A 24,228-nucleotide genomic window follows, 5' to 3' on the forward strand; every position below is an offset into this window, starting at 1 on the left:
TTCATTTAATCATCGTTTTCCGTATATGTATCATTAAATTTTGTTTTCTCGTTTTTCATGTTTCATGGTATGGACCAAATTGTAAATACGAAGAAGTTGGAAAAGGCTTGGATGGAAGAAAGATAAGCTTAAGTGAGGGAAAGGCAGTGTACTTTATATCAATTAAAAAAATGTATTCCTGTAATAACAAAAATCTTGTCTTACATTGCTGTAATTTGTATTTTTTCTTGACAAATAATTAGCAAATTGATTCATATAACTTCCATTAGGTCATTGTCAAATTTGATATTGGAAAAAGATCATGGATTCTTTATTCAATGATATGAAATTTTTAATCCTTGCAAGAATAATCACCTTTGAATACGTCAGCCAGATAAGATTAGTTACATTGTGGAAATGTAGTGTTTTTATTTCAGAAATCAATATTTTTAGTAGAAATGCAAAACAAGATCAAATTTAAATGAAAATTTATTTATTTTTATATCTTTACTCATTTGGTGGACATTGATTTCAAATTTGAATGTAAACTTCAGGGAATTGGAAAGAAATAGACAAGTTTAGAGATGGTTTGAGCTTGCTCGTTTGAAACAACCGTCAAAGTTTGATGCGTGTTGGTATTGTACATACTTCTGATATTCATTCCATTCTAAACCATAGTAGAAATATGTGTTCATATTGTTTTTGTTAAAAATGTTATCATCATTGTCCTGCCAGGCAATTCCATAAACATGTGTGACCCACCCTGTATACATGTAGGTGCATGGGACCTATCTGAAATTATTGGACCCCGTCTTACAAAGAGTTGCAATTGATCCAATCAATGGCAACTATGGAAGGCCATCAAAATCAACATATAACATGCATGTTCATTTAAAAAAATTCTAGATATGAATGTATATCCATAAATTCATTGATTTCTGGACAGTTTGGTGTGATCTCCTATGTTTACAAAAGACACGTGCACATTTTCTGAAGAAAAATTATGATATTGATGGATTTCCATATAGTTATGATTGATCGGATCATTCGTAACTATGGAATTATTGATATCTGTTTTCTAGTTCATATGATCCAATCAACCACAACTATGAAAAGCCTGCAATGTCAACATCTAAAATGCATGTTTGTTCAAAATATTTAAAGGGGAATGAAACCTTTGGAACAAATATGCTGTGTAGAAACAGAAAAATCAAAGAATAAGAATAAAGAAAGTTTGAGAAAAATCGGACAAATAATGAGAAAGTTATGAGCATTTGAATATTGCAATCACTAATGCTATGGAGATCCTCCCATTGGCAATGCGACAAGGATGTGTGATGTCACTGATGAACAACTTTCCCTTTGGTGGACTGTAAAATACCCTCAAAATGTAGAAAGAACACATGATCTATGTATAGATGTGATAAAAGAGGCAATTCAAGTGAAATATATGTACTAGAGTAATGGGGAGAGTTGTTCACAAGTGACATCACACATCTTTGTCGCATTGCCAATTTGCTATCTCCATAGCATTAGTGATCGCAATATTCAAATGCTCATAACTTTCTCATCATTTGTCTGATTTTTCTCAAACTTTTGTCGATCTGTTTCTTTGATTTTTCTGTTTTCACACAAGCTATCTTGTTCCAATGGTTTCATTCTCCTTTAATAGATGTGATGTACATGTATATTCCTACATCCATCATTTTCTTGAAAGTTCAGTGTGCTTCTCTTTGTTTACAAAAGACGTGCACATTTCCTGAAGAGAAATGACATTTGATGGATTTCCATACAGTGGAGGTTGATAGGATCAATCGTAACACTTTGTAAGACGGACCAGTTGAGCTCGACATTGAGCTCGAAACCCGCCCAATCTGCCTGGATGGGGGGGTGGGTAGGATGTAGAAAAAGGTTAATACTTAATGGAATTGCCCTGCTGATTGTAGCATTATTATCATCGAAAGACTACAAGAGAACTTCTTAGCAGTAGCTGCTTTACAAATTCAACTAGGGTACCATCTTACAAAGTGTTATGATCATTCAGTCACAACTATTGGAAGCTGCTAACGCCAAAATCTAGCATGCACATGTCAGTTCGAGGTTTTTTCTAAATTATATACAATAATTTATACTCCTGCATGCATCATTGTTTTATTCTTAACTTTTATTGACATTTTCATCTTGTTCCTGTTTCCAAAGAGATAAATATGTATATTATTTTTGTATAAAGAATTTATGGCATTGTTGGTTTTCCATAGTTGAGTTTGATCAGATAAATCGCAACTATTTGCAATACAGGGCCCAAATGTCCCATTCCTATTCAGATAAGAAATAAAGTGATCAAATGATAATAATGCTACATAATGTATAATAAATGGGAAGTCCAAACTGATGTCAAGTTTACTGGAATTGCAGGAAGTTTAGAAAAAGATTAATTGAAAAAGACATAGATGTGGAACTTTTATGCCCTATATGTCAATCAATACAAATTCCTATTTGTATGAAGATGGTACAAGATGACTGTTTATGTAGGATACTGTGTTCTTAACAATATCTTCAAAGCACAAGTACGACCATATTCAGGTTTTTGAGAAAATTGATAAATTTTATTGAATTTTTAACACCTGACAAACAGGCCAGCTTTTCACCGTATGTGACATCGATGTATTTGGCCAAACCTTAACTCATACCTGTGCAGGTCTTTTTTTTAATTTCTGCTTTTTATGAAACAGACTTGACATCAGGCTGAAGTTCCCCTTTGAAGTTGAAAGGACAAATTTTTTATAGAAATCATACATTAGTCAAGCACTTTTTGTACAAAGTTCACATACTTGTGTTTCTATGGAAATTATCAATGCATCTGACAGTGTTAGATATAGGCATGGCACTGTTTTTTACTTGAACTGTCAGCACAATTTCATGTCTGATTTTTTTTCTTAAAGTTCTTTATTTTGACTTTTGTCAGCAGGCCGGAATCTGATTTTGGGCCTCAAGTTTTTCTACATTGTAGTTATCAGAGTTGGGAAATGAAGAAAAGAAAATTACTTCCTTCATAAAGGTCTTTTCATTTATGGCAAATAATATTTGTTTTACAGAAAATTTATTCACGTAGGGGGTGAAATAAAGACTGAAAATTGATGAATTTCACTTAAGATTTTGAGGTGCATGCGTTCTCTGAGAGCTTCATAACTGTCTACAACTGCGGGGTGCAATGTTAATATTGTAATTATTTTATGTTATTTCATTCATGTGCTTTCTTGCCTCTCAAGTATTATGTGCAAATGAACATGTTATGCTTTGCAAAATAAAATGATTCAGATTATATATACATGTACAGCCTTTGAAAGTGATGATTTTATTGGACTCTTCTTATGAAGGACTTTTCTGTAGCCCACGGACATTTGCAAGTAACATACAAATAACACATGGAGCCGAGTGCAAGATGGTGAATTCAGGGAGTGCATGCAAAGTTTCTTTAGATCTATTAAGTGCTGCGCTGTATGAGCCAAGAGGTGAGCAACCGGCATTTACTTAATATATGAAAGAACGAGTGCAATTGTTTCATAAGAAAGCGACACAGAAAATGTTAGTCGTTAAAGGTCAAGTCCACCTCAGAAAAATGTTGATTTAAATCAATAGAGAAAAACCAGACAAGCACAATGCTGAAAATTTCATCAAAATCAGATGTAAAATAAGAAAGTTATGACATTTCAAAGTTTCGCTTATTTTTAACATAATAGTTATATGAATGAGCCAGTTACATCCAAATGAGAGAGTCGATGACGTCACTCACTATTTCTTTTGTTTTTTATTGTTTGAATTATACAATATTTCAATTTTTACGAATTTGATGATCAGGACCTCATTGCCTGAAGCACAAAATGTTAAAATAATTTAATTCCACGTTTTCAGGGAGGAATGAAACTTCATTTCACATGACAATGACGAGAAAATAAAAATATTTCATATAACAAAATACAAAAGAAATAGTGAGTGAGTGACATCATCGACTCTCTCATTTGGATGTAACTGGCTCGTTCATACAACTATTTTGTTGAAAATAAGCGAAACTTTAAAATGCCATAACTTTCTTATTTTACATCCGATTTTGATGAAATTTTCAGTGTTATGCGTGTTGAATTTTTCTCTTTTTATTCAAATCAACATTTTGTTGGGGTGGACTTGTCCTTTAAACTGTGTTACAGTACATGTTCATTTTTCTTGCACACCTTTCTGCAGTGCGATGTGCAAAAAAGGTTGAAGGTCACATGAAACGTTTTTACCAGTTGCAATGCTTGTAATAACACACCCATTTATAAGGTGAATTCTTATAATGCAAAGTTTATGCAAATCTAAATGAAAAGGGTGTAAAAATATTTGAAGAGCCAAATACCACTCTAATAACATTTTTCTTACCACTGTTTAACAAACAACCAAATATAATTATTTGTAATATGGTGAAACAAATATCTAAGAGACAAATTGATCTTCAAACAATTGTATCATAATCAAAATATCAAAATTTATTGACACAAATTTCACATCAATTTCATGATGAAGACGATAACGTGAATAAACATGTAAACTCATTTGATTAGCATCGAAGAGGATTTTCTCGTGAATTACCAAATTAAATACATAACACATGTACTTGTAAATTTGCTTTTCAAATCAATCCCATCCATTATGAAAATAATATTAAAAAATCCTCGCTATGAGCAAAATCAAATTGAGGGTTAATTTGTAATTAAGAAAATATACAAAGTTACTTGTCAATCATTCTCATCCAAGTAATTTTTTAATAAAGTTTTTAGAAAAAAAACTATACGAACTGTTTTGTAAGTAACTACTGTTTTCCATCTCAAACCTTTAATATATCTTGTTACCCCGAGTTTCAAACATACTCTTTCTCAAATTAATGAAAGGATTTGGCAGGATCTGGCACAAAAGTAACATTGTTTAATTTTAATAATGAGGTATAATGTATCATTGTATTTAACTTTGACTTTGTAAATTAATATCTTTGCACTTCATTAACATTACTGAAAGACTTATGAAAAACTTATCAGTGGAGGGTTACAAAGAGTGTCAGTTATTTTCTCAATGGATAAAGCCATGATAGATGTTGAACAGAGCTCAAATTGGAAGTTATATTGTGATCTTACAATTAACAACAATTTGAAATTACTAAAGAGCCTTATTTACAATGCATGTTGTCAAGAAACAAGATTTTGAGAACTGCAATTTGACCTTCTTTCAAAGTAAGAAATAACCAAACAATAGAAAAATTGCATGTATGGGACTGTGGTAATCGAAATGTGCTTCATATGTCACCTTTTCTTATATTACCCACTTTCTTCAGTCTTTTTTTCATTAACAATGGTAACAGAATCCGAGTACTTTATAACAGAATCCCTAATGGAAATATGGAGAAGAAAAATATTAGATTCGAGCATCATTAACAAACATATTTTCAGTAAACATTTCATTACACATCTTTCATTTCATTTCATTTATTTGTCCGCTAAATGGATAATTGTATAACTTGACAATTCTTGCAACAAACATAAAATTCACAGAAAAACATAACAATGAACATACCAGTAACATAACAACATGAACATGAACATAATCATCGTGATTGTACTGAGTTATAAAATACATACATAATCTCTTCTCGGGAACTACATGTAGATGAATTACATAATCATTTAAGTTTGAGATTCAATAGATTCTACACCATCATTTTTCCATGTCTGTTTTGTGTTCACCTTTTGAACTAATTTACTTGCAGTTAGCGTGGGAAATATGTGAGGGCAATCTCGCCCTTATGGCAGCCAAAAATGCCCCTAAAATTGGGGCAACCACTCTTTCTACAGTCGCCCCAAGATTTGTCACAAACAACATTCAAGATTATTATTCAAAAAATCAATATTCTATAAGTAGGGGAGACCGGGGTTAGTTGGAACATGGGGTAAGTTGAAACATTGTAATTTTATCCAACGCCTGTAAATTAAATTTATGCAACACTGCCCTAAATTTATTGCTATTAATAATACAACATTGTTGAATTATTATTGCAATAAATTGAGGGCAGTATTGCATAAATCCATTTTACAGGCGTTGGATAAAATTACAATGTTTCAACTTACCCCATGTTCCAACTAACCCCGGTCTCCCCTAACTATGAAAGAATGATATTTGCTTTTACTTCCTAATTGCTTGTTACCCCTAAAAAGTAGCCCTCAAAATCAGAGGATTGTCCCCCGAAATTCCTTTAATCACCCCATTGAGTGATTTCAAGTTCGGTGTTGGCCTTGGTGTTGGTGTTAGTGTTGAAATTTGGATTGCTTCCCCTAGCTCCAAAACTTAGTCAGAGTTTGTAAAACTGATCCAGATCACATTATTGACATCTCAACAACTAGTGAGTGACTTTTCAGGACCATCTTCATTTTATGTTTGGTGTTATAATCGTGTAAAAATTGACCCAACACCAACACCAAAAGGTCAACACTGAACTTGAAATCACCCCAGTGTGGGAACAAAGATAGTCCCTGAAGAGCATTATTTCTTACCCTGCTTGTTAATTATAATATAATAAGTTAATATAAAATATATGAAAAGAATCAGACCAGATATTTTATTAAATCCAATTGATTTCTTTTCCAGGTTACAATGGGGAAAAATATGAAAGATTTTTCAAAATCATATCAAATCACTATATTTCACCAGCATGATTCCATTTCACTTACATGTACATGTAGCAAACACAATATACAAACAAGACTTTACAATCTCAACTGATTTGGTTAACCAACAAATTTTAACCCGGAATATGAAAAGATGGAATTAGCCAATTGTATTTCAAAAAGAATATGAAAACGTAAGAAATGTTGAAAAACTCAATATCTAGAGCAAAAGCAAACAAAGGGGGGGGGGGATCGAGTCCAAGCAGCTATTTCCAAAAAAATCTTAAAATTGAGATTTTAAGAAATAAAGTTTAAGAAAAGATATGACCAAGCTGGATCTACATCAGAATAAACATACATAATGAATGACATATTTGCTCTAAAAAAATAAGTTAGAAATAATCATTCCGCGTATTTCTATAGAGAACCTGTATCGCCCTTAAACCAACATGTGTCTACAGAGTGAATAATCTGATTAACTCACATTCTGCGTCATGGAACACGGCAATAACCACCTCCCAAAGGTGGTTAAGAAAAAACGCACTTTGCGCAATGCAGTCTATCAATAATCCGCATCGCGTCCTTGAATGGAAGTTTTCCGTAATTCTGGAAACTAACGAGGGTAATACCGTTTAACGATTCTCTGTAGAAACGTACCGATTGTTCAACAATATCATGTTAAAACAAAGTAGCACATGGACAGCGATTTACAACCAAATGCCACATTTTGCATTTGACATATTGAAAATATTGCAAGTACAGGAATGAATAACAGAAATAGCCCATTATTAATGGATGCCATAAAACTAAAGGTAATATGAACTTCTAACCAAGGGGTATTTCACATAATAGGTGAAAGAAAGCGATTGCAGCAAGCAATTATTTAATGAGAAAGTCTTTAAAATCAAGGTTAAATGCCACCATATTTTCATCAATCGAGATCTGGTACATTGTAAATAAACATATCATTGTGAAATCATGACATCTCAGCTGAAACCCTATAATTCTGATGATCACCAACACAAAAAGGTATATGTGGGACAGTGTATTAATATTGTTTGGAAAAACAGACATTTCATGGAATTCCGTGCCTATTTTGCTCATTTTCAGCACTTAGACATAAGATATTTTAAAAAAAATTTCCAGAGTCATTTGGCACAAATTTGTATTAATACATAAAAACACTATGGTGGGCATTTAATTGGATTCTGTTCAAACTATTTTGAGATCATTACCACAACTGGTATTTATCTTTAAAGTCATGCTTAGTGCCGACGCACATACATGAATAATATTCAATGTACAATGAGCATGATTTGATCAATGTGATGCTACGACTTTTCTACTGCTTGCAATTGGAAATTAAGTCAACTCTTAGCCCTCCCCCCCGGAGTTATCTTTAAAAAAAAATTATTTTCTAGGATTACAAACATCATATTCATCGTGCATTTAATTTTAATTCAAATATGATCTCTGTAGATGAATGCTGTTCGTATCAAGGCAATTGTTCAATTTGTGGCAAGCAAATATTTGTTTAAATCAAAATTTGTTGAAAGTTATGACCAATAATAACAAGTAACAAAAAAAATCTAAATTGATAGTACCTATTCATCTTTGGCGTCTTGTGAGATCTGCGATCGAGCTGCAGCCGCCCTCCTTTCTTCCTTACTCCGCCACAGACCAATTAGAATGGCCATATGACAAAAGTGGAGGGCGCCAGAGCTTAGCGGAGTTGAGGGGTATGTGTTCCAACATAGCTCTATCACACCAAGAATCAATAACCTGCAGAAGGAGAAATAACAATTTCCATGTAAATTTGGATGATGGTGATGACTACGACGATTATGATGGTGATGAGGATGATGGTGATGATTATGATGATGATGGTGATGATTGGTGAAGATGTGATGGTGATGTTGATGATGGTGATGATGATGATGATGATGATAATAATGTTTTATTTACCCAGGGTAGTCACTTCATTTAGGAAACTGCTCCACCAGCGGGCCCTGCATAACGTAACATGTTATTATTACCCTTCTCCAATCTAAATGCTGAGCGCCTAGCATGAAGGCAGAATGTCCCATTTTAATAAGTCTTGGTATGACTCGGCCGAGGATCGAACCCACGACCTCCCGTTCATGAGGTGGACACTCTATCGCTGAGCCACCATGCCCGGTTATGATGATGATGATTATGATGATTATGATGATGATTGGTGAAGATGGTGATGTTGATGATGGTGATGATTGATGATGGTGATGATTGATGATGGTGATGATTGGTGATGGTGATGATTGGTGATGTTGATGATGATGATGATAAAGATGGTGATGATGGCAATAATGATAAACCATTATGATAATGAATATGAATATGACAATGACGGATGATAATGATTATATGATGATTTTGACGATGATTGATGAAGAAGTGATGATAATGACGATGACAATGATGGTGATGTTGACGACATCAATGAAAATGATCCATCTTTAAAACTCACCTTATCATATCAGAATAATCCGTGCTCCATAAAAGGTATGGTAGAGTATGAAAGTACCAGACGTAGAACTGATAATGAAGGGTACGACTAAAGGCCATTCCTACAAAGTTAGATGTGAAGAGGGTAGCTACAATATGTACCGTGGAGTCAAGGAGAATTGCAAGGAATCATTTCTAAACTGATATTTGGCCCCAAATTTGTTTAGATGTTTATGGAGTTCAAAAGATGATCCTATTCTTCAGCTTTTAAACAACTTAAAACCTGTCAAAATCTATCAACAGTAACCATTACATGCAAGCTCTTGATTTATTGTAGAAGAATTTCAGAGTAAGCAAATATGAGATTTGAAGTTTGAGCATACTCAAGCATAGCACCTGTACACCATGCAAGTTGGGTTAAACTTCCAGCAGTTTGAAAAAAACAGCACCAAATAAATCCTTATTGTGTCTCGTTTTTGACCTTACCGGTTTTAACTCAACAAATTCAAATGTTGACAGAATGGAGATGAATAATTATTCATTCAGGGCCCTGTTGCATGAAAGTAACTATTATGGTAACTTTGCCATCCAATGGGAACTTGCTTGGAATTCTTGATTCTGATTGGCTGTTGATCATCGTTACCATGGTAGTTACCATTGGACGGCAAAGATACGATAATGGTAAGTTTTATGCAATGGGGTTTATTTTCCTCATTCTGATTTTTGGAGAACAAATTACTATGAGGCTCACTACATTCCAAAAACTAGTTTACTGGAAACTAGTTCAGTGGAAACTGGTTTAACACGTAGTGAGAATGGTGGAAGCGGTCTTGGAAGCGATCTTCCAAACCAGTTTGGAAAACCACCTCACGATGTAGTTTTCAAGATGGTTTTGCCTCGTTAAACAGGTTTTAAGCAATCTTCGCACATTTTGAGCGCGCTACTCTGCAGAATGCCTATGCTGCGGTTTCTGATTTCGCGCGAAACGTGTCATCCCTCTGAGAGTGTTTCCATAGCAACAAGAGCACTTTACGTAAAGTGATTTAGAAAACCACTTTCGTATTATCAAGTGGGAATGCTAGCAAAGCAATCTTCCAAACTGGTTTCCTGAATCGACTTCCAGTATTAGAAAGCGTAATGAGAACGGCCTCTATGTTGGATGATTACAGAAAACTTTGCAAGAGAACTTATAGTGGATTTTTAGGAGAGTCACATTTTAATCTACAATTCATAGCAAACATTTAAATATGATAGTGATTTTGATAAAGGATATAATTTTCATTCAATACACTCTTCTCTGGCAATGTTGGGGCTTTGAGAAGAGCAAAGATGCCTCCATTTCTCCTGTGAATAAAAACAAAATAAGAAGGTGAGATAAAGACATATAAATAAAATGTCACGCACCAAAACCAAATTCCGGTTCCGCTTTTGAAAAATATCCGAGATATATAAACATTGATTGAATTCAAAGTGAAAGACTTTCAAACAATGATTAAAAAATTTGATGGTCTTAACTCTTAACATGCCACGCACACTACTAACCCAATGCCACAGTGCTAATCCGATGCTAATCCCCTGTGCCAGCCACAAAACCCCCCTGTGCCACATTGATTTGGGGATCGCGAGTCGTATTCACTCCTTTCAATAGTCATGATTACAATTGCTTGTAACTAACGATTAGTTTATCCACAAAATATTGTGTAGTAAAGTTGTAGGAAATTTCATACCTCTTATAATGGTGTCCTCATTTTATGGATTGGTTATTATCTTTACCGCTAAAATATGAGTTTTATCAAGTAGTTCCATTTTGTGGAGTGTTTTGTATGGATCAAAAACCTAGGTCTCTTCCCTCTCAGAGGCGGAGCCATATCTTGTAAAAAATGTAGAAATACTCGAAAAATTCGAATGTAAACCGCGTAAGTTGATGTGTCAGAAAGCAGAGTTCGCACTGAAGACAATACTGCTAATTAGGGCGTGCATGCGATGCGCAATACAATGCAAAACGGCGTAACAATGATTGTAATTCCGAATGTGCGCAGTCATGCACGAAGCAGGCGAGGGTAGGAAACAATGCAAGCACAAAGCAATAAATAGTAGGCGTGCGAGCACGGGTGTGGCATGTTATAGTTGGATACGTAGCATGCACGAAGCACTCAATGAGTTAATCATAGAAGTACAGAAGTATAAAATGAATAGAAAGTTCCTAAAGCAAACTCCATGGTCCAAATTTACTAAAGAGGTTTAAACTACAAACAGCACATAACCATGGACTATGCGGACTCCTCATATTCAAGAATTCATCATTGTACATGCTGGAATATGCACAGGCACAAAATCTGCATACCTAGTATCCGGTATATGGATTTGTAGCCCATCCTAATTTAAACCTTTTTTTGTGACTTTGGGATAATTGTAATTCTGGACGTTTTTTGTTACGGCAAAAGAAGTTTTGGGTTTAGGTGATTTTTGTTGTCTTACGGTCCAAGGACCTGAATGTATCTCACCTGTTCCAACGATGGACAGCAAAGAGAAACAGGACAAGAAGGTGAAGAGCAAGAAGACCCAACTGGAAATGACGATTTAAGAAGAGCTCTTCAGGAATAAGCCTCCAGTTGACCGTCCACTTGTAGAAGAACTGGCGGCTTATCTCAAATGACCGTAGGATATAACCTTCGGGGTTGGCTTGTAAGAAGGGCCAAGCAAGGCCAAGCTATGAAGATAATGCAGGAATGTGACTTAAGGCTCATGTATGGCAAGAGGTTATGAAGCTATAGATGCACTACTCATTGGCATCAACTTCAAAGGCATGATATGCACACTACAGAGATGGTGGGTGCTCAAAGACCTCAATGTGCTGGACAAAAGTTGCCAAAAAGACACGTAATCAATAACAGATACAATGGATATGATTTCTTTCAATACAAACAAATCTAAGGTTTCCTGTGCTAATTGGACAAAGGCACAGACAGCAAGCCTGGTTAAGGTTCAGTAAAAGCTGTACATTGCTTGCTTTATTACATATAACAGATATGGTGTTTATCTGTATTACACTGTACATTATTTGCTTTATAACAGACACACAGATCTGAGTTTTTCTATGTTACCTGGACAAGAGCACAAACAGCAAGCCTGGGTATGGCCCTAAAGAAACTGTATCGCCTATTTGCTTTATTACAAACAGATCTCAGAATAGTTCCTTTGTTTTACACTGTAGATTATTTGCTTTATTACAGACAGATCTAAGGTTTTCTATCTCACACTGTAGATTATTTGCTTTATTTCAGACAAACACATAAGGGACAAGGGATGTACATTATTTGCTTTATAACAGACACACAGATCTGAGTTTTTCTATGTTACCTGGACAAGAGCACAAACAGCAAGCCTGGGTATGGCCCTAAAGAAACAATGTGTCCTATTTGCTTTATTACAGACAAACAGATCTCAGAATAGTTCCTTTGTTTTACACTGTAGATTATTTGCTTTATTACAGACAGATCTAAGGTCTTTTATTTCACACTGTAGATTATTTGCTTTATTTCAAACAAACAGATATAAGGTCATTTGTTTTACACTGTAGATTATTTCCTTTATTACAGACACACAGATTGATGTTCTTTTGTGTGTGTTACCTGGACAAGAGCACAGACAGCAAGCCGTGGTATAGTCCACCAGAAACCAAACTGTGTCAGGAGTAGGATAAGAAGAGCAGGAGCAAACAGAAGAATGTTCATCTTGATGCTTACTGCTATACTGTGAATATTAAAGATAAATGGTAATGATTTCAAAATGAGCTCATATAGAATCCAATCCATTGACCACCTAGGTGACTGTATGTATATATTAGAAATATGTGCCAGAAAATCCTAGAAGACATTATGTTAGCATAATAATAATAATAATCCGCTTTTATATAGCCCTTAATACATCAGAAAGACATGTCTAAGTCGGTAATCGGATTCAATCAGTCATTCCCCCACAAAATGTGAGCACATCCTTCACTCCCTGGGGAGTATTCCAGTCAGTCGCCTGTGAGGTGCACACAGTACTGGACAAGCTACAAAGACTTTCACATCCTACCCAGTTAGCACCTGGGTCGAGAGTGGCAAAGTGTGGATTAACGCCTTGCCAAAGGACGCCAGACCGCATCAAATTTGAGCACGCTGTCGGGTTTTTTTCAAAGCAATTATGATACACTGTCTCACATTCGCTGGAGGTGTCACAGAGTTGAGTTAATGTTACTGTGCCAGTTTTTTTAGGGACATAGTGACAATTAACCTTGGTTTTGACAGACTTGCATAAAATCAGAGTTTAATACAACTATTTTTGTTTATCTTGAGAAGAAAACTTCATGTTACAAGATATTAAAGGGGCAAATCAGAAGAAAAATGCATCAATTTAGAGTTAAAAGGAGAGTCATAATATGAGTGTACTGATTACATTTTGTATCTCAAAATTTCTCGATAAAGTCAGCTCAGTTTCTTAGCTTACATGTTATCTTGGTGAGATTATTATTGTTGTACTTTTTCTCTATTCATCAGAATAAACTTGTTTGGGTGGACATTAGCAATCAATCACAGATTAAATGTTTATGATTGATTACAGTGACTTACAACGCACAATCAATCCTAAAAATAAATTGTATTGGTAGTCATTAAGCCTTGTGTTTAAAGGACAAGTCTACCCCACAAAAAGTTGATTTGAAAAAAGGAGAAAAATCAAACAAGCAAAACAAAATTCATCAAAATCGGATGTATAAGAAAGTTATGACATTTTAAAGTTTTGCTTAATTTCACAAAACAGTTATATGCACATCCTGGTCAGTATGCAAATTGGCAGACTGATGACGTCACCCACTCACTATTTTAGTATTTTATTACATGAAATATTAAATATTCTAATTTTCTCCTCCTTGTCAAGTGAAACAAAGTTTCTCCATGAAGATGTGGAATTACCATTATTTTAACAGTTTATGTTTAAGTTTAGTTGGTCGTTATGTCAAATTCGTAAAAATTGAAATATTGTATTATTCAAACAATAAAAAACAAAAGAAATAGTGAGTGATGGACATCATCGACTCTCTCATTTGCATATCGCCGAGTTGTGCATTTAACTGTTTTGTGAAAAATAAGCAAAACTTAAAAATGTCATAACTTTCTTATTTTACAACCGATTTCGATGAAATTTGCAGTGTTATGTTTGTTTGATTTTTCTCTATCGATTCAAATCAACAATTTTCTGGGGTGAACTTGACTTTTAAATTCAAGACCCAGATCAGATACAAACCTGAAGAAGAAGCACCCTACAGTCCAGCGTTTATCCATGAACAAACAGATGGCCACGTAAAGGAAGTACATAGCGACTGGATCATTGAAAAGACGTAGCACGTAGATGGAATGCACTCGATACGATGCACAACACATGAAGAAAAACACATATGGTGGAATCTGTAATAGGATATAAAGCGAAGGCATATCAAGTATTGGAAGTTACCTAATCATAAAATTATCAAAACTTAACTGCTGCTATTATAAAGACAATATATGTTGATGGAGATTGAATACAAATGGGTTAATTAGTCGATAGTTAGAGCTTAGTTCATAGTTGACTATTAGTTCATTACTTACTTACTTACTTACTTCCATACTTACATATTTAGTTAGTTAATTATATAGTTATCATTTAGTAAATATCTATAAGTTAAGAGAGTTATTTGATTAAATACTTAGTAAGTTAGTAGGTAAGTTAGTTAGCTAGTTGGTTGGTTAGTTAGATAATTAGTCAATTAGTAAAATAGTTAGTTCGTTCGTACGTACGTACGTACATACATTCGTTCGTACGAATGTTCGTTCATCTTTAGTTAGTTAGTTAATTAGTTGGTTAATCAGTTAATTACTTAATCAGTTAGTTAGTTAGTCAGTCAGTTAGGTAGATAGTTTGTAAAATTGGTTGTTTAATTAGTAGTTGATTATATACTTAAGTAGTTAGAAGGTAATTAAGTCGATCAGCGAGTCAGTTAATTAGTTGGTTGGTAAACAAATAAATGAAATTGGACAAACCTTTTTTGTTCTCATGTAGATCTTGAAAACCATGATGAGATTCATCAGGTATAAGCCCATAAATATATATTGTGCAAGCTTGATGTTGGTTCCTGCATCGGTAGCATGGTACAGTGCCATGAAGATATACACAAATCCAGCTGGGTACCTAATAATAATAATAATAGGCATTTATATAGTGCCATCAATCTAGAAATATTCTATTCCGAGGCGCATTGTTATTATTATAATTATTACCCCTGCTTTAGCTCGAGCTGCCTTTCAGCGCTCATGCATTCAAGGAATTAATCCTACCGGGTACCCATTTACCTCACCTGGGTTGAGTGCAGCACAATGTGGATACATTTCTTGGTGAAGTAAATTACGCCATGGCTGGGACTCGAACCCACAACCCTCTGTTTCAAAGTCAGAAGACTTATCCACAGGATAGGGGGAATAGATTTTGTGAGAAAATATTTTGAAGATACCGGTACTTGATTGGAAATCCATAAATTAGCCAGGTCTTGTAATACAATTATTTGCCATTAATAGGAATCATATTCTTATCACCTATATTTTTGTTTATCATACACATAACATAATTTCCACAATTATCGTCATCATCCCTGAAAGTACAGTCCACCAGGTTGGTGTGTCAACGTACTTCTAGATCTGTGCATGAGTATGTACAGTGGAAGATCTATTCTACGTGCGGTTAAAAAGAATCAGCGCAGTCTTAGCCCGGTTGGATTTTCTGCACCTCCAGCCTTAAAGCTGAGGGGCAATTTAGTTCAATCTAATCTGAAATGAAATGACACTGAGTTACATTACCCTCTAATTCAATTTTGTGCATCCCATGTATTTGAAATCATTTGTTGGTTTGATTTGATATACACCACCATGTCAATTCATCTCTGACAATGGTTCAAAAGGGTTCTGACATAAAAGTAAATTATATATCAATTAACACTTCGAGCCACTCTACACTTAGCACGCTCTTCAAGTTAGCATGATGTGCCAATCCTGGTATTTTGCTGACTGAACGATACAGATACAGACAGACATAAATGTTGAAGGTATTCTGGATCTGGATGATGTACGAATGCCTGGTGTGGATATCCCGTACATTTATTGCAATAGATCTTATGCTTTACAAACGCCTGGTGTGGATATCCCTAAAGGCCACCGCACACCTTACGACCCGACTGGTCGCCGACTGGCTTGCGACTGAGTGAGGGGAGATGAATCGCAAGGCAATCATAAGCCTCGAAACCGCACACCTTGCGATCCGATCTGCGACTCACGCATGCGCTTTTTGCTTTTTGGCATAGCATCTGAGAAATTGCGCTTACTACTGCGTATGAGCGTTGTTTATCATAATATGCGTTATGCAACTCTGCTGTCTGATTGGCTGGAGGTTGGATTGAGCTTGCGATCCATTCATAAGGATTCGACGTGTCAAATACTTCCGATTTTCCTTGTGACTTGTCTCTGACTGGTCTGCAACGCTCAAGTTGACAAGAGCTGTGACGGTCACATCTCCCCTCACCCAGTCGCCGACCAATAGGGTCGTAAGGTGTGCGGTGACCTTTACATGTATTGCAATAGATGTTATGCTTTACAAACACAACTTACACCAGAGGTCCTGTGTCACCCTTGAGTTGCATATAGTCATAAGTGCCATTGATAACTCCCTCTACTTCCTGCATATAAGCCTTCCAGTCAATCTCGGTATCTGTAGGAAAAGAGGGAATGAAATTATTTGCCTGTTGTATACTGAAGGTACAATAAAACCCATTTTCATTTTTCTGAGAAAATCACATTTCATTCATTTTTTTTATTTGTGATGCATGGAAAAATACTCTCATATGATGTCACAAATAAAAAAACACAAATTTTAATATCAATTTCCTAAAAACGTTACTAATAATTAGTTTGTATTATGTATGCAACTTTTTGCTAGGGTCAACTTCCCCTTCAAGAAGGTCAAGTCGACTCGACCTTCAAGTTCAAAAGAAATACAATGACCGTGGGCATATGATTAAAGGTCAAGTCCACCTCAGAAAAATGTTGATTTGAATCAATAGAGAAAAATCAGACAAGCACAATGCTGAAAATTTCATCCAATTTTGTTCCATCTATCTTTATTCCATATCTTTATTCCTAGCTTTCTTTCCTGATCCTTCCTCTCTTTCTGTTCACTTTTTCTTTATTTCCTTCTTTCTCTTACTTTCCTTCTTTTTAAAATTTCCTTTTTTATTCCTCCATTATTTCTTTCCTTAAACTTTTCTTTACTTCCTTCTCCATTCCTTTATTTTATTTTCATACTTTCTCTCCTCTTTTTCATTCTCTCCCCCTTCATTCATTCTTTCTTTTCATTCTCTCCTTCCTCCCTCTATATCATCCTTTCTTTCATTCTTTATTTTCGTTCTAAATCTTTTCCCTTATTCTTTCTTTCCCTTCCTGTTTTTCTTCTTTCTTTCTTTGCTCCTTTCAAAGAATGAAGGAAAACATTTTATTTCCTTCATTATTCCTTTTTTCTTACTTATTTTTTTTACTTTCTTTCCTTTGTTTTTTTCTTTCACACATTCGTTCATCTTCCCTTCCTTTCTGTTTTTCTTTACTAATTTTAAAGGATAGAAACTTTTTATCTTTCAATTTATTCTTTCTTTCATTCTTTTATTCGAACTTTCTTTCATTTTTTCTTTAGACTTCATTTTTACTTTCTTTCCTCTCAATTCATATTTTTCTTTCTCTCTTTCGTTCTTTCATTCCTTTTCTTTATAATTGTTTTACAAGCCTATTTGTTATTAAAAACAGTAACATATTATTGTGTAGACTTCTTCGTTGATTTTTTATTAAGACCCAGCTCTGTCAAACAGGCTTGGTTGATCCACATCCACATTGTGCTTTGTCCCATATTTCATTTTGTAAAATCTGGTCACCCTGCTGAGAACTTTTGGCAGTTTGTGTGAAGATTGTGCCGTACTCGTTGACGTAATGTAGAGTCTACCCTAATCAGTAGAGGCGCTGGTTCAAAAATTGGGATTGTCCCAGAAAACAAGGATATCCTTATAATAAATTATAAACCAAGACAAATTATGTCTTGATAAATTGAGACTGTCCTTGTTTATGGGGACGTTTTTTCTTCACTTCTCCCTACGGGGCAAAGACAGCAATTAGGGGAATTGAGAGTGCTAAAAATAGATTCAGTGACCTCAATTCCCCCCAGTTCACCGTTTATTAATATTATGACTTGCCGTCTTCCAATAATCTTGTTATGAAACCCGATAATCTCGATATGTCATGTAATGCATTGACTTACAATTTTGACTAGCACTCTTGATTGGTGTCGGCACTCAACAGGTGAATGAACATTCCTAGATTTCTTGTGTGAAGAAATCCTTAAAAACTGAGACAGTCCCTGTAAACTGGGACGATCCCAATTTTCTGACCAGCGCCTCTACTGCTAATATTCATTTTCGAAACAAAATTTTCAATGAATGGGACTGAACGAAAGTGGAACAAATACTCTGGAACTTACACTTCACTTTTTCGATCACAGTAACGTTCACAAATATCTCTGAGATGAAAAACACAGTAGCAGAAAACCACAGATACTTCCTGTCGAAAAGAAGAGTCTTGATAGGAATATCATATCCACTGCGGGATGGTTGACTTTGTTGGTTTTGAGATCGAGGAGGCATCTTGAATTGACTTCTATACCGTTACACGTACGTGGCACCGTGTAACTCGACCAAACACAATTCGGGCAGCTTTGGCAGACAATCGCAATTCGACCCAAAATAGTAGGCTTATGTCATATTTTGCTCCCTGAAAATAAAAAAAATCAGAAATTTCCTGACTTTCCTTTTAAAAAATGACATAATCCGAAAAATTTACCTGAACTTAAGTGAGTGGTTCGAAGTCAGAGGCCACAATTTAGCCTCGGCCCTTCCGATAGGACCTATAAAGGTCACGGAAGTCCAAGAACGGTTGATTTGATCAATAAAGAAACTATACGCTGAAAACTTCACAAAAATCGGATGTAAAAGGAAAAAGTTTTGACTTTTTAAAGTTTTGATTAACTTTGCAAAAAAATAACTTATGCACAACTCAGTGAAATGAAATGAGACGGTTGATGACAGTAGCGTAACAACGTGGGGCACTCCCCCCGGCGCCCCCCCCCCCCCGGGTGACCAGATTTTACAAAATGAAATACGGGACAATCAACAAAAAAGATCAACAAAGAAGGCTATTAACATCTTTGAAAAATTATAAAGAATTGGAAGGAAGGGTGAACAAAAGAATGAAGGAAAGAAAGAAGAGACGAAAGAAAACAGATGGATTGAGAAGAAAGAAAAAATTAAGGGGAAAATGAAGGGGAAAAAGAATGTTAGAATAAAAGGATGAAAGAAAGAATAAAAAAGAGAAAAAAGTTTCCGTCATCCTTTGAATTGAATACAGACAGAGAGAAAAAAGAAAGGAATGGAAGAAGACTTGTGTGAAAGACAAAATAAAGGAGAGAAAATAAAGTAAGAAAAAGGAGGAGGAAAGAAAGAATGAAGGAAAGAAAAATGTTTCCTTCATTCTTTGAAAGAAAGAAACAAACAAAGAAAGAAGGAAAACAGTAAGGTAGGAGGGAAGTAAGGAATTACTGGAGGGAGGGAGAGAAAGAATAAGGCCCAGAATTAGAAGGAAAAATAAAATAAAGAATGAAAGAAAGGAGGGAGGAAGAATGAAGTGAGGAAGGAATGAAAACATAATGGAAGAAAAGAAAGAATTGAAATAAAAAGGAGAGGAATAGAGGGGAGAAAAAAGTTTAAAGAAAGAAAGAATGAAGGAAATAAAAAAGGGAAATTTTATAAGAAGAAGGGTAAAAAAAGGAGGAAAGGAAGAAAAAGGAACAGAGAGAAAAAGGATCAGGAAAGACAAATAGGAAATAAAGATAGATGGAACAAAAACGGGCAAGCGGGAAGGATAGAAGGATGAAGAAAGAAGGATAGAAAAGAAAGAAAAAGGAAAAAAAGTTCAAACTTCAAACAAACAATAAAAATGTAATCATCTAACAAAAATCATCATGATATTTCGTATTTTTCAAATATATTTTTAAAAAATGGTTTAGAAATTAAGAAAATTTAAAAGTGATTTTTTTACTGAAAAATAGATGAAACATCGCGGCATCATACACAACAAGACTCAAACGAAAGCTGAAACAATTAGATCTAGTTATGAAAACTCAATAACTTGTTCCTCCGATTACATCTCCAAACACTGGCGTAAATCCCGGGGGTGGGGGATATATCCCCCACTTTTCGAGGAGGGGGGTGGCCACTTTTTACGAAAGAAATGAAAAAAAAATCACAAGAGATAATTGGTTTATTGGTGAAAATTCTTCCTAAAATACCTCTTAACAAATAAAACAATATTATTGAATCATAAAATGCATATAAAGAGCCAGTTCACTATTTCCAAACGAAATATTTATGTCATTATTATAACATTGAAGAGAAACCCTCGTTTCTTCCAATTCATCAATGTTAGGGTCTTTGGGAAGGGATTAAGATGGAATGCCATAAAAATTGAATGTAATCTCTAATAAAACCATTACACCATCATGGGGTAAAAAAGATAATATTGAAGGCGTATTTGCCGTATGGACATACAGTGGCGTAAATATGGGTTGACATGGGGCACATACCCCCTCCCCATCGGCTGACCAAATAAAAACGGGGAAAAGGAGAAAAGAGGGAGAAGGGAAACGTAGTGGGAAAGAAGAAAATATTGTTCATTATCATGTTATTTTATATTATGATTATGTTATGTTACATTACATAAGAAACATTTTTATCATAACTTTATGAAAAAAAACTATGAAACATAATTTGCCCGGGCCTACGTCTACATTGTTCCTGGTGCTCGCATTGTCTGTTTAATGAGATAATCCTGTTGTACTAAAACATCCCGTTTCAAGTCAATATAAACAAAATATATTTCCTAGCACTTGAGTTATCATTGTTTTATGTAGTGACATGTGCTTCTTTTACATGACTCAAACGGTGATTGTCCCATGTTCAGGTCTTCTTTTATATATGAAACATGTCCTGTCCATGATTACGTTCGCATTAGTGGATTGGTGAGATATGTCTGCTCTTCATGAATTCCTAAAATCGGTCCTTCAAATGTCCCTTCTTCTGATCTGAATATCAAAAATTTTCAGCTCGCGCTTTGCGCTCGCATCATTTGGTTAATGAAATACGTATGGTCCTAGTTAATTCCTACAAAGAAAGTTAAGATCTGAATTATCTTAATTTTCAGCTCGCGCGATATTGAGATGCGTATGATAATCATGATTGCAATGACTACAAAAAGTGTTTCATGTGTTCAGATGTAATTCTAATAAAATCAGCAAGCACTTGGCTCTCGCATTAGATGACTATGGTGAGATATGCATACTCTTAATGGATTCCTAAAATACATTCCTTAAATCTCGCTGTTTGGGGTCAAAATATACGAAAATTTGAGCTCGCGCTTCGCGCCGCACTCGCATTGTTTAGCAAGACAGGTACCGATTATGATTACACGAATTTGATTATAATGTCCCTTTTAAGGTGTGAATATGAAAAAAGTTCAGCTCGCGCTTCGCACTCGCATTATTTGATCAGTGAGATACATATCCGTTTAATGACATTGTCCTTAAAATGTCTCTATTAGGTCAGTATAACTGGCAACTGAGCGCGCTTCGCGTGCTAACTCAGTGATTAAAAAATTATGCTGGTGTCACCACAATGCCGTGACCCACGGTACGCCACTCTGGATATATCAATGACAATTCCTTGCATATCTAATTACATGATTGCAAAAAAAGAAATGCCAAAAAATTTCAGTCATCCCCCCGCACACCCATCAACACGGATTTACGCCAGTGTCTCCAAATCATAATCTGAGAACCCATAATATAATTATACAAATTTCCTGCCGATTTGGGGATTATTTTGGCATGTTTGGTGGAGAGAATCTGCTCCGATCCTACATGCCTATCTATAGTAGCCTGTCACACAATGACAGGTGGCCAGTTCGTTAATTTGCGATGTATTGGGTTAGCAAAAAAAATCACCTCCCTCATCCACCTCCCTCATCTCCTTCGTCCATCTTCCTCATCCACCTCCTTCATCCTTCATCCCCCTCCCTCATCCCCCTCCCTCATCCCCTCCCTCATCCATTTCCCTCATCCACCTCCTTCATCCTTCATCCCCCTCCCTCATCCCCCTCCCTCATCCCCTCCCTCATCCATCTCCCTCATCCACCTCGTTCATCCTTCATCCCCCTCCCTCATCCCCTCCCTCATCTCCCTCATCCACCTCCTTCATCCTTCATCCCCTCCCTCATCCCCTCCCTCATCTCCCTCCCTATTTATCGATTTTATTGTTACCTCTGCTTCATCATCTTGATGAAAATTCTCACTTTTAAATACAGTTTGTTCAATATTCTGAAATACGGGACAAATAGGCGTCCCGGGAAGGGTTTGTCGGGACGCCGGGACAAAGAAGCAAAATACGGGACAATTCCGGGAAATACGGGACGTCTGGTCACCCTGCCCCCCCCCCCCCCCCGAAAAAAAAGAGGGAGATGAGAAAGGGAAAGAAACATAGTGGTGTAGAGTGTACGAATGTTCACAGATACACCTCACAAAAGCAGTCGTAAAACAAGCAAACTCAAATCATATCAAACAGCCAGAAGCACCAAATAAGAAGAACCTAAAATATAGTGAAGCTGAACTAAACTCAAAATAAAGATGTCGACTAAATGAAGTCCAGTGATGCTCTGATTTATTGGTCAGCAATACATTCAAATATATTCAAAAATAATGTCACATGATAAATTCAACCAATAGAGAAACAGAAAATGGAAGAACCCGGAAAAGTGGAAGAACCGAGGATGAAAGGTGAACCAATGAGGATGAGATGGGATGGAGATGGGATGATATGAATGAAGAAGAATGTTCTAAATGTAAGTGAGAAAATGAAAAAAGAAACATGTGAAGATGCATGGAGTTGGAATGGCAATGGAATGATGTGATGAAGAAACTAAGGAATGAGAGAAACAGGTGTGTGAAAATAGGAAGTAAAGGAAAGTATGGAAAGCAAAGTGTGAAATAAACAATAAGATTAAATAAGGCAAAATTCAACTCTTACAGTGGGAAGGAAGAAATTATTGTCAATTATGTTATATTATATTATAATAATTATGTAATGTTAGTTACATAAAATTTTTTAAAAAATATAACATTACTTGCTCAGGGCCTATGTCTTCATTGTTCCTGCGGATACTCGCATTGTCATGTTGTCTGTTTAACGAGATATAATCCTGTTGTACTAAAACCTCCCGGTTTCAAGTCAAAGATACCCCAAATAGTTGCACTTCGAATTATTGTTTGTGACATAAAGGTCTTGATATAAAACATTTTCCGTCCGTGCTTACGTTCGCATTCGGTTCGCATTAGATAATAATCGGCTCTTCATGATTTCATATAAAATCATGATCTGAATATAAAAAAATTCAGCTTCCCCTCGCATCAATTTTGGTTAGTGAAATACGCATGGTCTACGTGTCCGACAAACAAGCCTTATGATTGCCCTTCTTCAGGTGTGAATTTCCTAATTTTTCAGCTCGCGCTCGCAATATTTGACTAGTGAGATGCGGGTGGTAATCATGACTACATACAAAAAGTGTCTAGTGTAATTCTAACGAAATCAGCATGCGCTTGGCCGCATTCGCTTTAGATGACTATGGTGAGATATGTAAACTCTTAATAAATTCCTAAAATATAGTCCTTAAAATGTCTGTTTCACCCACAAAAAAAAGTGAGTCACCTTGACTCACTTTGGCGAGTCACCAGTTTGTCCGTATAGCGAAACACTTTTACGAATATGTGAGTCACCATGACTCATTAAAGATGAGTCTGATCATAGAAGACTCATTTTTAATGCATCATAGTGACTCATCTTTGCCTTGCAGACTCATTTGTAATGAGTCAT

The 24,228-nt window shown here is 35.5% G+C and overlaps 1 protein-coding gene across 2 annotated transcripts; it reads right to left on the reverse strand.

Moving 5' to 3' along the window:
- Positions 1-8,066: 8,066 nt before the first annotated feature.
- On the reverse strand, positions 8,067-19,112 carry LOC121427782 (dol-P-Man:Man(5)GlcNAc(2)-PP-Dol alpha-1,3-mannosyltransferase-like). Of its 2 annotated transcripts, none has more exons than XM_041624343.1 (9): positions 19,094-19,112; positions 16,826-16,925; positions 15,212-15,359; positions 14,439-14,599; positions 12,785-12,905; positions 11,657-11,862; positions 10,426-10,496; positions 9,175-9,310; positions 8,067-8,450 (listed from the first exon to the last, which is right to left on the reverse strand). In XM_041624343.1, exons 2-9 carry the CDS (start codon positions 16,897-16,899, stop codon positions 8,273-8,275), a joined length of 1,095 nt encoding a protein of 364 aa, XP_041480277.1. In that variant the 5' UTR covers positions 16,900-16,925; positions 19,094-19,112; the 3' UTR covers positions 8,067-8,272. The 2 variants fall into 2 exon arrangements, with proteins under 2 accessions (XP_041480277.1, XP_041480276.1); XM_041624342.1 differs by lacking the exon at positions 19,094-19,112 and adding an exon at positions 18,735-18,998.
- Between the last annotated feature and the right edge of the window lie 5,116 nt (positions 19,113-24,228).

This window comes from Lytechinus variegatus, chromosome 14, assembly GCF_018143015.1.
Source record: "Lytechinus variegatus isolate NC3 chromosome 14, Lvar_3.0, whole genome shotgun sequence".
Lineage (NCBI taxonomy): Eukaryota > Metazoa > Echinodermata > Echinoidea > Temnopleuroida > Toxopneustidae > Lytechinus > Lytechinus variegatus.

Bases quoted from the DNA above. Each gene is read 5' to 3' on its own strand.
- LOC121427782 (XM_041624342.1), bottom strand. From the start codon at position 18,897: ATGCCTCCTCGATCTCAAAACCAACAAAGTCAACCATCCCGCAGTGGA. The intron at 14,600-15,211 runs GTTTGTCCAATT...ATCCTATTACAG, and splicing joins TCTACATGAGAACAAAAAAG to ATTCCACCATATGTGTTTTT. The intron at 11,863-12,784 runs GTAACACACACA...TTATCTTCATAG, and splicing joins CTGTCTGTGCTCTTGTCCAG to CTTGGCCTTGCTTGGCCCTT.